Source organism: Sapajus apella, unplaced genomic scaffold, assembly GCF_009761245.1.
Source record: "Sapajus apella isolate SASKATOON/1434 unplaced genomic scaffold, GSC_monkey_1.0 scaffold60, whole genome shotgun sequence".
Taxonomy (NCBI): domain Eukaryota; kingdom Metazoa; phylum Chordata; class Mammalia; order Primates; family Cebidae; genus Sapajus; species Sapajus apella.
Window position 1 is genome coordinate 372,142 of NW_022437000.1, and position 14,285 is coordinate 386,426.

At 48.5% G+C, this 14,285-nt stretch overlaps 1 protein-coding gene across 5 annotated transcripts in view; it reads left to right on the forward strand.

Moving 5' to 3' along the window:
* Positions 1 to 9,992, forward strand: part of CLYBL (citrate lyase beta like) — a 292,997-nt gene extending 283,005 nt beyond the window's left edge. Inside the window, exons 8-9 of one of the 5 annotated variants that reach the window (XM_032246153.1) lie at positions 4,201 to 4,320; positions 8,177 to 9,992. In XM_032246153.1, coding sequence (XP_032102044.1) covers positions 4,201 to 4,296 — 96 coding nt within the window. In that variant the 3' untranslated portion in view covers positions 4,297 to 4,320; positions 8,177 to 9,992. Of the gene's footprint in view, positions 1 to 4,200; positions 5,434 to 6,491; positions 8,128 to 8,176 lie in introns of those variants that run through there. The other 4 variants (XM_032246152.1, XM_032246150.1, XM_032246151.1 and 1 more) reach the window with 4 other exon arrangements.
* Positions 9,993 to 14,285: the final 4,293 nt, after the last annotated feature.

A 14,285-nucleotide genomic window follows, 5' to 3' on the forward strand; every position in this document is an offset into this window, starting at 1 on the left:
TTTTTTAGGATAGATTCTCGCTCTGTCACCTAGGCTGGAGTACAGTGGCATGATCTTGACTCACTGCAACCTCTGCTTCCTGGGTTCAAGCAATTCTCATGCATCAGCCTCCTGAGTAGCTGGGATTACAGGCATGTACCACCACACCCAGCTAATTTTTGTATTTTTAGTAGAGATGGGGTTTCCACCATATTGGCCAGACTGGTCTCAAACTCTTGACCTCAGGTGATCTACCTGCCTTGGCCTCCAAAGTGCTGGGATTACAGGCGTGAGCCACCACGGTCGGCCTCCAGAGTTTCAGTTTTGCAAGAGGGAAAAGTTCTGGAGATCTGTAGCACAATGTACATAGAGTTAACACTACTGAACTGTACACTTAAAAATGCCTAAGAGGGTGAATTGTATGTTACATGTTTTTGCCACAATTAAAAAGAGAAAGTTTTACTGGGGATGCATAATGATATCTACTTCAAAGTGTCGTTATGAGCATTACATGAAATAATGCACGTAAAGCCTCAGACAGCAGGCCCCAGACTAGGAACTGCTCAAAAAATTATAGCTATTATTATTACCGGAACAAGGGGGTTAAAAAATTTAACTATGAGGCCAGGCACAGTGGTTCCTGCCTGTAATCCCAGCACTTTGGGAAGCCAAGGAGGGCAGATTACCTGAGGTCAGGAGTTTGAGACCAGCCTGGCCAACATGGTGAAACCCTGTCTCTACTCAAAATACCAAAAAAATTTAGCCAAACACAGTGGCACACACCTGTAGTCCTAGCTATTTGGGAGGCTGAGGCAGGAGAATCACTTGAGCATGGGAAGGGGAGGTTGCAGTGAGCCGAGATTATGCCACTACACTCCAGCCTGGGCAACAGAGCGAGACTCTATGTCAAAAAAAAAAAAAAAAAAGACCAGGCATGGTGGCTCGCTGCTGTAATCCCAGCACTTCAGGAGGCCAGGGCAGGTGGATCATGAGGTCAGGAGATCAAGATCATCCTGGCTAAGACAAAAAAAACCCGTCTCTACTAAAAACACAACAAATTAACCGGGCATGGTGGCATGCGCCTATAGTCCCAGCTACTCCGGAGGCTAAGGCAGGAGAATCGCTTCAACCCAGGAGGCAGAGGTTGCAGTGAGCCAAGGTCGCGCCACTGCACTCCAGCCTGGGCGACAGAGTGAGACTCTGTCTCAAAAAAAAAAAAAAAAAAAAAAGAATAATTTACTATTTAAAGGCATTTTAAGTGAAATTATAGTCTGAAACTTCAAGCTGATAGAAGTTCTTTGTACTTTTTGAAACACTGACAGTTTTTGAGGGGAGCATTGGGCTATGAAACTTAAACTTATAATTATTAAGGCCAACTGCAGTGGCTCACGCTGTAATCCCTGTACTTGGGTAGGTCAAGGGAGGTGGATCACTTGAGGTCAGGAATTCGAAACCAGCCTGGCCAACATGGGGAAACCCTGTTTCTACTAGAAATACAAAAAGTGGCCGGGTGTGGTGGCAGGCGCCTATAATCCCAGCTACTTGGGAGGCTGAGGCAGGAGATTTGCTTGAACCTGGGAGGTGGAGGTTGCAGTGAGCCAAGATCGCGCCACTGCACTGTAGCCTGGGCAACAGAATGAGAGTCAGTCTCAAAAAATACATAAATAAATATAATCATTAAGGAAGATTTCAAACCCTCCCCAAAAATCCAAGTAGCTTTTTGATGAACTGCATTTTTCCAAATCCTGACCAATAGACTATTTTCATCTCACCTATAGATACATAGGTTAAAAAATACCACCCATATCATAGGTGGGTATGTGAGAGCCTGAGGGTGTTCACGCTAGGCAGTCTCGTTCATAACACTAACATCCTCCATTTGCAGAGAAGCAGGAAACAGAACAAAAATGCTACGTTTTGTCTTGCACCTTAAGCTTCATTAAAGAAAATCAAGCAAAATCTGCCACCATAGAAGAAATGATCTCCTGGTCTTGAAAAACTATATGAAGTGTTTTAATCTTTGATGTGCACGTGGAACCCAAAGCAGATTCGAGAACATGGTACAGACTCAAGGCCACCATTGGGATTCTCTGCGCATCGTTTTGATTTTGCGTGCATCTATGCTGATTTCATCTCCCCAGCCTATTGTTTAAGGCCCAGCAGGACAGATGTGCTGTTTTACAGGGCCATAATCCACCTGGTGGGCGGATAACCAAGAAGCCTTTGGTCTTCATCATTTACTCCAATATTTCCAAAGTAGATGATCGCGTTGTAAAACAGCAGGTGATCCAGGCCCTGATTTCCATGTAACGCCAACCTACAGGACCTCCTTGGAACTTCCAACCAAATTAGTAAAATTCCTCCTGGTCATAGAGGTGACCAAAATTAGCTTGAGGCTGAATGAAATTATGGAAAGGACAATCTGGGGGTACAAACAGTAAAAACGAGAGGGCTGGGAAGTGACTTGGAATGCAGGAGTTTAGGCCACACAGGTGTTCATATGAGTAAGAGTCGTCATTCTAAGGCTGAGAAGGTTGGGCACTGCTGGTAAAAATTCTAATCCTAGTAGGCTTAGAATGTCTCTCAATCGAAAGGTAAATTCCCAAGTGACTGCTAAGGATTCCCCCATTTTTCTTTACCTACATCCTGTGTATAATAAGTGACTACCTCTCAGCCCTCATCGCGGGGGCCCAGCACTCCGATCCCAGCAGCCCTGAGTGACAGCAGCATTGACTGCTGGGAAGTGGTACTTGTGAAATCCAAAAACGGGCTGCCATAGATGCAAATGGACCATCATCAATGTGCATTAGGATTGCCCTAATCACCTCCAGATCTCAAAGGACCCCCTGCACGCCACTCACGCCAACAGGTCGAAGCGGGGTGGATTAGAATGAAGGGCTATGATTGTAAGTAGCAAAGGGAAGGGGTGAAAAGAACACAAATAACCAGACATTAACTTTGGGTTCTGAGCATACTGCTTTCTGTCCATTTAATCTATCTTTTGCTGATGCATTTAAAGAAGCTACCTTGTCTTCTTAATCTTTGATGAAGGCTTGAAGCTCTGAGACCCAAGCATCAGCCCCACCTCTAGCTTTCCCTAGTCACATGACCTTGGAAGATCACATCTTTTTTTCCTTCTTTTACCACTCTGGGCCTCAGTTTCCTCATCTAGAACAGGGCTTAGGTTATTTGACACATTCGATGTAAGTATGGTAAAAGTTTTTAAAAAGTGAATCTGTAAAATGTGGTTATTTCAGATTTCAGAGATGGCATCCCATCTTAACATTCAACAGATCAATGATTTATTTGTTACAGACTCATGTCTCTGGTAATTTTTTTTTTTTTGAGGCAAAGTCTTGCTCTATTGCCTATGCTGGAGTATAGTGGTGTGACCTTGGCTCACTGCAAACTCCGCCTCCCAGGTTCAAGCAATTCTTCTGCCTCAGTCTCCCGAGTAGCTGGGACTATAGGCACACACCACATGCCCAGCTAATTTTTTTTTTTTTTTTTTTTTTTTTTAGTAGAGACAAGGTTTTGCCATGTTGGCCAGGCTAGTCTCAAACTCCTGACCTCAGGTGATCCACCTGCCTTGGCCCTCTGAAAGTGCTAGGATTATAGGCGTGAGCCAGCGCACCCGGCCGTCCCTGGTAATTCTAGCCGTCTTCTGTAAGTGTGTGCCAACAGACTCATCTCTTTACACTCAGTACAATCCTACCTTGCGTTTTCTCATCACCTTATCATGTTACCTCTCAATTATGTTACAGCAAAGTGGTAGGATTTTGCCATTAACCTGATGGTACAATTTTTTAAAACAATAATTAGTTGCCAGAATTTATTCCTGCTTTTAAAGTTCTACATAATATTTCAAAAATCTATAGGGAAGTATTTACATTTTCCTTCCACAGATGTTTTCTGCTTGATTTCAAGAGTTAACTGAACAGTTTCCTGTCTTGCGTCTGATGTGTTTTTCCTCTCTTTAAATTTTCCTCTCCTCTCCTTAAATCTTCCATAAAATGCTGAAGATTTTTAATTTTTTCTCCTCTTTAGGAGGAAAAAAGAAACCTCTCCTCTGTAATTTACTTTGGCTTTCTCAAAAGTTGGGTAGGAAAGTCAGTATAATTCAGGTAGAATCTAAAATGTTCTTGTTGTACGAGCGTGCACAGAAAGGAAGCCTATAATTTCGAGCATTCTTTCAGGAAGTTTGTATTCTCTGTTTTCCAGGGAGCCTTTACTTTCCAAGGGAGTATGATCGACATGCCGTTACTGAAGCAAGCCCAGAACATTGTTACGCTTGCCACCTCCATCAAGGAAAAATGATCTGTTCAATGAAGCTCTCATCAGGTGGGCTGAACATATACAGTGGGTTTCTCAAAGACAAACCACAATACTCAAGGCAACTTGTTAGTATGCCAGATTGGGACCTGACTTCATTTGCAGTTCATGTTAATCACGATTTTGTTGTTGTTGTCTTACTGGCCACTCCCCGTTTTTCCTTTTGGATCCAAGCTGATGATTTTGTCATTTTTAGTGTATTACAAATATGGGCTTATGATTTCACAGGGGGATGAGGTCGTGGGGCAAGATGCGCTGTGAGGGGAAGGTAGGTCTTGAATGAAACAGATCTTTCCCAAATAGACAGATTCCCCCCTACCCTTCTCATGTTAGCAGATGTTTCCGGCTCGTTCATTTGCACAGCTGACACCACAGACAATTTTAAGAAAGGCCAGGCCTTTAAAAAATAGTAACAACATTAAGGGGTCATGTCTGTTTCGCTGGTAATCTGATAAAACAACAGAGATGGCATCAAAAAGGTTACTAAGTATTACATTGGCTTATAAAGATACCTTCTAAAAATAAACTTTCAAAACTGGTTACTGTTAACCACCCCCAAAATGAAACATCCAACTCCTTGAACCCCTAGATGATGAGCAGGAAGGCTGTCATCCTGGGTGAAGGCTGTGGGCCAACCATTGCCGGCAATTAAAAACTAAATGTGTAGAAACACAAGATGGTCCATTCTCCCCCTTTATTTTCCCGTTTAACTGTTTGCCATTGAGGCCACTTCCCCCTGGAAATGTATGGCCGGGACAGGACTCCCTCAGTCATAAACTTGTAGCGTCTCAGAAGACACAATGCACCCGAGCTGGTGCATGTGGCCCCTGCGAGATTTGCATCACATTAGAGATGCGGCTGCAGGTCAGATGGGTGGTGTGGTTAACGGGCTTAGTAAAGCTGTTTTGAAGAGGTTAACCCAGCTTGTAGTAAGGGTAAATAAACATAACAACCAGCCATTGTTCCCTATTCAGCATGTACTCTTATATTGAAGGCTAAAGGGTATTGAAGCTGCAGAGGGATCAACTTGTGCTTGCCAGAGGACGCCAATGAAGTTTGAAACACCAACAATCAGAGATTTTGTTTCTGTTCCTCATTAAATCATGAGCTTTTGTGCCGAGACTCTGGACGACTGTTCCTTAAGAAATTAACAGAATGGGAAGTTTAAAACTCTACACCAACCTTTTCATGACCTACACAGCAGCAACGCTGCTACTCTTAGACAAACACCGCGGGGAAGGCTGTTCTGTTTATTTAAATTTGTAAATAGAAAACAGTTGTTTTTTTACTTTCATTTTTCACCTCCTCCTACGCCCTTTTGGATTATTTCCTCCGCGGCCCCTAGCGTGTGCCCCAGCCAGGGCTCTCTTCCCCACTTCCTGCAGTTCCTACAGGAAGCCCGAGAGGTGAGTGGAGCTGAGGTTAGACACCAGGAGAGGCACCATCAAATGAAAGCACGGCCGCAGAATCCCACCGCCACCAGGTGACCCCCCGCCCACCCCAGTGCATGGCAGACAGGGACAGTCATGCAGGCAGCCAGCAACACACCAGGCAAGATGGCTCTGAGGATGCCCATTCTGGAGACACCAACTCATACTCCCAAACACGGGATCCAGGAGATAGATAGCTCCTAAATGGAGATGGTACACGCTCCTTGGGGTCCCTCATTGAGTGACACCCTCCACCCTGCTTGCCCTGTGCTGCCCCAGAGTGGTCGGAAGGGAAGGTGGAAGCTAGCCCCATCCTCACTCAGAGGCCGGAAAGAGGAAGATGGCATCCTGCCAACTTCAGAGCCGAACGGCCCCCAGCCACACTGCTTCCAGACCCCAGATGGGGCAGCAGCAGCAGTTCCCAGGAACACCCCCAGCACCCATTGTTGCAGCTGGGTCCCACCCAGGATGGGAATCCTGGAATCAGGTGCTCACCAGGTAACCCAGGACCATGCTGCGAACGCGCAGTCTGCCCCTGTGCTCAGAGCACAGAGGGATGGGAGGATGGCTTGGCGGTAGGAAGGCAATGGAAGGCCTCCTCTCACCCTGACCCTGCCATACACACCCGCTCAAGGTATTAGAAGCAGCGGAGGCAGGGCTGGCCCTAAGCAAAAGAAGAAAATAAACCCTGCCTCAGCCTTTCCTATGGTCAGCCCTCACCCCAGTCTAACTACCCTTCCCATCCTCCAGGATGATCCAGAGAAGCCCTTGGCTAGAGGGGATGACAGGCCTGAATTCCAGGCTCCACCCTGGCCCCAGAAGCAGCCAGCCTGCCCCACACAGAGGGGCCTCCTCAAGGCCTCACTGACAGCCTCCCCTCCCCACCCAGGGAGCCCTACAGACCTGGGGAAAAGCAGACCCCTCCACCAGGTCCCTAGCTGGTGCCGAGGCCAGACCAGCCAGGCCTCCCACTGCTGGTCACCCCTAGGCCACGGGTTTCTAGGTCCCAACCACATGGGACTGCTTGCCACGCCCCTGCCCTCATCCCAAACAAAACCACCTTTTTTAGTCTCCCCAAATATCCAGTTGTCATCTTCCCCCTAAGCCAGTGGTCCCAATTATGGTAGGATCATGAGACGAGGTCCTATGAGAGCCACAAATCTGGACTGAAGTCCCATTCCCTGAACAGAGACCCAAATGAGGAGGGCCCGAAGAGTCCAGTCCTGGTCAGAGACCCAGAGTGCCTTAGTCCTTGAAGGACAAAACTCCAGGAAGAAGATGCTAGAAGGCAAAGGGTATTCCCCCTCTTTCCCCACCCGAATCTCTGTAGTGCCATGGGTGGGGCAAGGTACCCTGGGAAGGGTGGGAGAGCAGCCGGGGGCATGTGAGTCATCTCCACTGGGCACGCCAGACACCCCGACATGGGGAAATGAGGGCTGCCAGACTCCTGAGCCAGGCGTGGGCGACAGGAAGAGGACCTTGCAGCTAATCTGATTAATTAGAAACAATACCTGTTTATATTTTGTGTAGCTCATCACAAGCTGCTTAGCCATATCACCCCCCTGTTATTAATTCTTGGGGTCTAAATTATGGGTAACACTATTAAAACATTATCAGAACTAATGAGAAACAATTACTTAGAAAATGAGCCAGGACAAGATTGAGTTGAGAACATCAGTGGTGATCACTGTGGATTAGTTTAATAAATCATCAGGTGCAAGGCAAGACTGACTGGATGTATGCAAAGCCCCGTCACGGGAAAATGAAATTGAGATTTTTTTTTGCATAATTTTTTCATTAATCTCAATAGGACCCGTGTGGTGTAGATTGCTTTATTCCCCTAATACCTTGCCTGAGGGGGGGTGCCCAATAATGTCTTCATTGTTTTACTGAGGTCTTAATGACAATCTGTGACAACCTCATTTTAATGTATAGAGGATTATATCAATACAGTCATGTTTTATTGAAATGGTGAAGGGAACTCCAGTCAGAGTCGGGCACTGTCCGTGAGCACAAGTTGGGAAGTTTCTCGGCATCCGGGAGCCTTCCTGTCTGATGTCCTAGTGTTAGTCCACCGGCCGCCCTCCCCTCCTCTCCTGGGATGAAGACTTCACGGCCTCCAATTTGAATTTGAAAGTAACTCCTTCCCTGGCATATTTTGCTGGGCAGATAGAACAAACCATGTTGTTTTCCCCTCCCCCCGTCTCTAAAATAGACATGCTATTATTCACACTTTTGCACCCAGTCGTTTTGCGGGAGTTCGGGAAACTGACTTGGTTCGTTGGGGACATTGTCATTTTCTTATGATGCCACGAGGAGAAAAAATAATATACGGTTTTGTTTTGTTTATTTTAATCTGAAGGATTAAATCTGCTTTTATGATTTCGGTTTACCTTGGAACATTGAATCTTCCGTGTTTTCTTTCTTTCCTGTAGTACTAGAAAAGCAATAAATGGCACAAAACAGGTTCTGAGATGGCCCGCAGGCCCCGAGCTCATGGACGCGGCCGGAGGTCGAGTCTGACCCGCGGAGCCCCCGCCAGGATTCCCCGCGCATCTTCGGGGGAAGTGGGGGAGCCATGGCCAGACCCAGCATTTAGGCGTGAAAGTCTTCACCTTTCTCTCCGCGCTGTATTTCCCACGGACGGAACAGGACAGCCGAGCGCGGCCCCCACAGAACATCAGTGACTTTCCCAGACCCCGCTCGGCGCCCGCGAGTCCACGCGTGGGACCTGACAGCTCCGCGCCAGCTGGTTTTGGGGGTGGCAGTGTTCGCTCGTTTAAATTCCAGTTGTTATTTGGCAGTTTATCGCTTTCCGAATCCATGAGAATTGCCAGCGATGGAAAGAGTGACCTGCGGGAAGGGGCCGAAGCCGTTGTGAGCGCCCGGGTGGCAGCTCGAACCCCGTTTCCGCCGAGCGCGCCGCAGCCTGCTGGGCGAGTTGTCTTTTGACAAAACCTTTTGGGACTTCTTTGTCCCTCACGCCCTTACTTTTAAATGATTTTTATTTTTATTTTTCCACTATAAGTGACCGGCTGGGTTTTACTTTTGCTTTTTCCAACAGGAAGGGCACAGCGAACCGGGGTGGGCAGCCCCGCGGGCAGGAGGAGCGCTGGGGACACGCGGTGGCCGCAGACGCCGAGCCCTGCGGAGCCCCGAGGCCGCCTCCCCAGCACCCCGGGTGCGTGCGGAGCCAGAGCTGGAGCCAGGGCTGGAGCCAGGGCTGGGCCGGGGGGGCGGTGCGGTGGCCCAAGAGGCCAGGACTGTGGGCCCCACTTGCCCGCCCGCCGCGGGCCGCCCGGAGCCCGCGCGCCTGTCGCGCAGCCCGGCTGTAATGGTGGCAGATCAAAGGCAGCCCCGTGTCCCCGCGGAGCCCGGGACCATCCCGCGCCTTTGTGCGCTGTTGCTAGGAGCCCGAGAAACTAAGAGAAAGTGTCAGGAGCATGTTAATCAGACTCGTTACACTGTAACAATAACGTCTCTCTCGGGTCTCCCAGGCCCCGGCACCCCCGCGCACCCCGCGCGCAGGCCGGACACCTGCGCGGGGCCCTCGCGCCTGCCCTGGGGTCCTGCCGGCCCCGGGGTCCCTGCAGCCCCGAATCCGTGCCGGGGCCACGCGCAACGATGAGCCCGGAGAGGCCCCAAAGGCACCCGGTGCAGCAGCTCCCTGGCCGAGGTCTCCTTGACCAAAGCCCCGGCTTCACCCTGCTGGGCCGTGAGCTGGAGGGACGCAGGGGTGATCCCGGTCCCCTGCTTTTCGGTCCTCCAGAATCGCCCATGTTGTTCAATCGCAGTATTCGAATCAAGAGAAAAATGAACATTCCCTTTCTGGTAGCTTTTTGGTTATGAGTTTTTGCAAAACTCTTGAGTCAACTTTGCTGATTTCCCTTGGGAATCCCTGGAGGCTACTCTAAGTGGTAATCCCAAGTTTAAGAAGGAAGGGGGGAAACATTGCTGAGAGTAAAAACGTCCCCAAACTTTTTGAAGAGAATTGCTTTATTCATTCATTTAGTCATTCAACAAACACCTGTTGAACCCGACTGGGTGCCAGAGGGGCCAGTCTCAAAGTCACAGGACTTATTCCAGATGAACTTTTCTTTTGAAATTAGAACGCCCTTGGGGAAGTCAAAGGAGGAGCAGGGGCCTAAAATAATGTCAAGTGTCAAAGCAAAAAGAAGTGCCATTGCCGATTACAGTGTGTGGTGATAACAAGAGAGGTGCGAATTAGGAATTAAAAACCTTTGAAAAACTGCAGGCCATATGCTTTGAAACCAGCCACTTTTCCACCGCTTTCATCTCCCTTCCCCTCCGCTTTCAGTGGGCAGGAGCTCTGCCATGCTGCAGTCTCCACCCCGTCAGAGGCCTGCCTGAGGTCTGAGGAGTGAGGCCAGGCCTTCTGTTTGTACACAGCCTTTCAAACTTGCAGAGAGTCACACTCCATCCTGGCCCCATTCCCCCTTTGCCCATACGCAGAGAATTGGAACACTGTCCTCAGGCTTAAGGCTCTTGTTCAAGAACCAACCCATTCTGGAAGGGGTAGAAGGGGGCCAGACTTCCAGAGTCTAGCTGCCATACCTAAGTCACAGGACAAAGCTGGCTGTCACCAGGATAGGTATAAGACAGCCTCTCAACTCACCTGTGCCTACCATTGACCAAGGAGGAATCCCGACACTGTGTGAGACTCCTCTGTTGGTGAAAATTTCTCTGTCTCACTATTGCATGCAACATGTAAACATACAGAAAACTGGGTCGGGCACAGTAGCTTGTAATCCCAGCACTTTGGGACAGTTAAGGTCTGGAGTTCAAGACCAGCCTGGGCAACATGGTGAAACCCCGTAAAATACAAAAAAGTAACTAAGCATAGTTACGCATGCTTCTAACACCAGCTACTCAGGAGGCTGAGGCAGGAGAATCTCTTGAACCCAAGAGGCGGAGGTTGCCCGGACCCTGCCTCTGCACTCCACACTGGGCAGCAAGGGTGAAACTCCGTCTTAAGAAAAAGAAAACTGGACACATTCCTTGGGGATTGGACCCCCAGGCCTGGAAGGAACTTTAGAGATTCCTTTCATCACATAAATAAAAGAGGTGATATGCTGAAAAGTCCATCTTACAGAAAACAAGGGAGGCCGAGCGCTGGCTATGTGATGATGCTAAAATAGCTGGCTACAGGGGAGAGATTCAGTGACAAGAAATTGGATTTTTTCTGGGTTATATAAGGCCAAATAGCTGGTTTGGCTGGGTTCTGTTTTGTTTTTAAATACTGAATCAAATTTCCTTCATAATCAGATGCACTAATAGAATCAAGAGAAAAATGAACATTCCGTTTCAGAGAGCTTTGTGGTGGAGAGTTTATTCTGAAGACTACACACTCTAGGCATCTGGCTTAATGTTAAAAAGGAGGCGGGGGTTGGTCTTTTGAGTCCTGTGAAAGGAAGAACATAAAAACCAACATGAACTTCTGGCTTAGATTTTCTGGGAGAATTGTGCTGGCTAGTAATCCAATTCCCAAATGAGGACAAGGACACATCCATTTTCCCCATCTAATTTCCAGGGCCTGGAATTCATGTATCAGCTCTCAGGGGAGCTTTAGGGAGCTTCTCCCAGGCTGGTAGAAGGGAGCTCCGACCACTGCCTATCCCCAGCCCTGTGTACTCATATCAGTGACAGCATGGCTCTCTCAAGAGGCCTTGGCCACTATCCAGACTGATCTTTTCTGAAGCCTTTGTGCAAGCTGTAACCCTCCCTTCTCCATGACACCCAACAAACACCAAAGCATTCTTCAAGACACAACTTGAAAGCCACACCTGTGAGGTCCTCCCAGCTCCCCCAGAGACAACTTGCAACTCTTCCCTCATTTCAACTCTTCCCTATTGCATGGATAGGATTTTCACTAGAATACTTGTTTAGATGTATGTGTCCCCCAAAACAGTGTGGATGCCTCGAATAGTGGACATTGTCACACATCCCTGATCCCTCTCCTGCTCTCGCCTCTCATCCCCAGCATGAGCTTGTGGAAAATGTGTTCATTACAATCAGGACCGGAGTTTCCCTCCTCCACTTAGGTTCTGATCCTGGCTTTAGTACTAATGGTTACGTTACGTGCAAACAGAACAAGAAGCCATTTATTCTCTCTGAACATCAGTCTCTTCAACTACCCAAATAAGAATACCTAACTCCAAGAGTTGCTGTGAGGATGTGGAAGTCAGAAAGCTGCACCACTTCCAGGATTCCCACTTGCTAGGCTGGGGAAATGCAGTCAGCAGACAGCTCCCCACCTTGCTGCCTTGCCCAAGACCCTTCTAGGGCCCCCCACCATTTTGGCCAGAGGTGGGACACTTTGATGGGGCATAAATAAGCCAGAGTTTCCAGTGGGGTTAGCCAAGACTTTATTGGGTCTGCTTGGCCATTCAACTTCTTGACGCTAATCCTGAGTCCTCCTTACTTTCCTGGACGTTGTTCTTGATGCTAATCCTGAGTCCCCTTCCTTTCCTGGAGGTTGTTCTCTAGCATCTTGCACCCCAGTGTCTGTCTGAGCATCTGCTTCTACAGCAGTAACCTATGACAGAGGATGAAATAAACTAGTGTATTCAAAAGCACCTGGCATATGGTGGTTGCCAGGGGCCCGGGGGAGGGGGGTAGTGGGGAGTTGCTGTTTAATGGGTACGGAGTTTCTTTTTCTTTTTGAGATGGCGTCTCGCTCTGTCACCCAGGCTGGAGTGCAGTGGCACGGTCTCAGCTCACTGCAACCTCCACCTCCTGGGTTCAAGCTGTTCTGCCTCAGCCTCCCAAGTAGCTGGGATTACAGGTGCCCGCCACCACACCCAGCTAATTTTTGTATTTTCAGTAGAGACAGGGTTTCACCTTGTTGGCCAGTCTGGTCTCGAACTCCTGACCTCGTGATCTGCCTGCCTTGGCCTCCCAAAGTGCTGGGATTACAGGCATGAGCCACCACGTCTGGCCCCAAGTTTCATTTTTGCAAGGTGAAAAAGTTCTGGGTAAGAGGAGGGCTATGGTGGCACAACAATATGACTGTACTTAATGCCACAATGGTTCAAATGGGAAATCTTATTTCTTATGTTTTCCATAATTGTTTAAAACAATTTTTTAAAAGAATGATTGTAAAATAAAAACGAGTAGATAAATGCAGTGTTTCTAAACGACCTAGCATCATGCTTGGTACATAGTAAACATTCAGTAAAGACCAAGTGCTTTCCACCAGGGACCAAACCTGCGCACAGCAGAGCATGGGAATCCCACTGCGCAGAGCTGGCTGGAATGTGCATTTCTACTCAGCAAGCCACATTTTCTCTTTACTTTCTTTATTTTTATTTTATTTTTGAGATAGGGTCTCACTCTGTCGCCCAGGCTGGAGTGCAGTGGCGAGATCTCGGCTCACTGCAACCTCTGCCTTTGGGGTTCAAGCCATTCTCCTGCCTCAGCCTCCTGAGCAACTGGGACTATAGGCACTCACCACTACGCCCTGCTAATTTTTGTATTTTTAGTAGAGATGGGGTTTCACCATGTTGGCCAGGCTGGTCTTGAACTCCTAACCTCAGGTGATCCACCTGCCTTGGCCCCCCAAAGTGCTGGGATTACACACATGAACCACCTGGCCTGGCCCTCTCATTTATTTTTATTGCTAGATGAAGGATATGCTGTCACAGGAAAACAATTTCAAATTCCTGGTCATACCAGGAAGGTGCGGCACACTCCAGCAGCCACATTCTGGGGAGCTGCGCTGCTCTTCGTTGTTGTCGTTGTTATTAACAATCTCCTACCTCCATTGCTGGCCTATGGAAGTTTCTCTCAGTGCTGGAGATGTTCTGACTGTAAACTCTTAGCATTTTGTCCAGTCCCCTGATTTTGTAGACACTAAAGGGCTGGAGGGTTATGCAGTACCAACTCCTGGCTGAAGGGGGCACCATCCACATAGAAAAAAAATACAGTGCTAGCTAAGGTCACCTCCTGGAGTTGGGCAACTATTGGCCCTGCTAGGGACTTGCTCAAGGTCACATGGCTGGCAAAGCCAAGACTACCACTACACTCTCCACATTCTCTCCACTAAACCACACAGCTTCATCCCCGCTCCAACTCCTCAGATTCATGGTTCCCCGTCGGGTTCCCCAGTTCATCAATTCTGTAGGGTGAGCAAACTCCAAATGTGTTTTTTGAAACAATGAGAAAAATAACGAAGCCTCCTTTTCAGCAACTGCCTCCCTCAGAGACAGTGCCTGACCCCGGCAAAGATATTCGAATTCATCACAATTCAAACAACCAGTCATCGAAAACACAGCCGGGAAGCTCTGCCACCAGGCCAGTGCCACCTCGCAATTCACCTTGATGTCCCTCAGCCCCTGGAGGTCCCTGAGCGCCTGCCTCCCAGACTCAACATGCCCCCGCACATTTTGCAGGATTTTCTGCCGGGAGCCAGTCTCAATGGCTGAAAATGTCTTAGGTTGTCTAAGGGAGGAAGGCCCCGTGCAGGCATGACGTTGGATGCCACCCCCAAGGACAGGCTGCAGTGAGCGCCATGCTGAGCCGGCT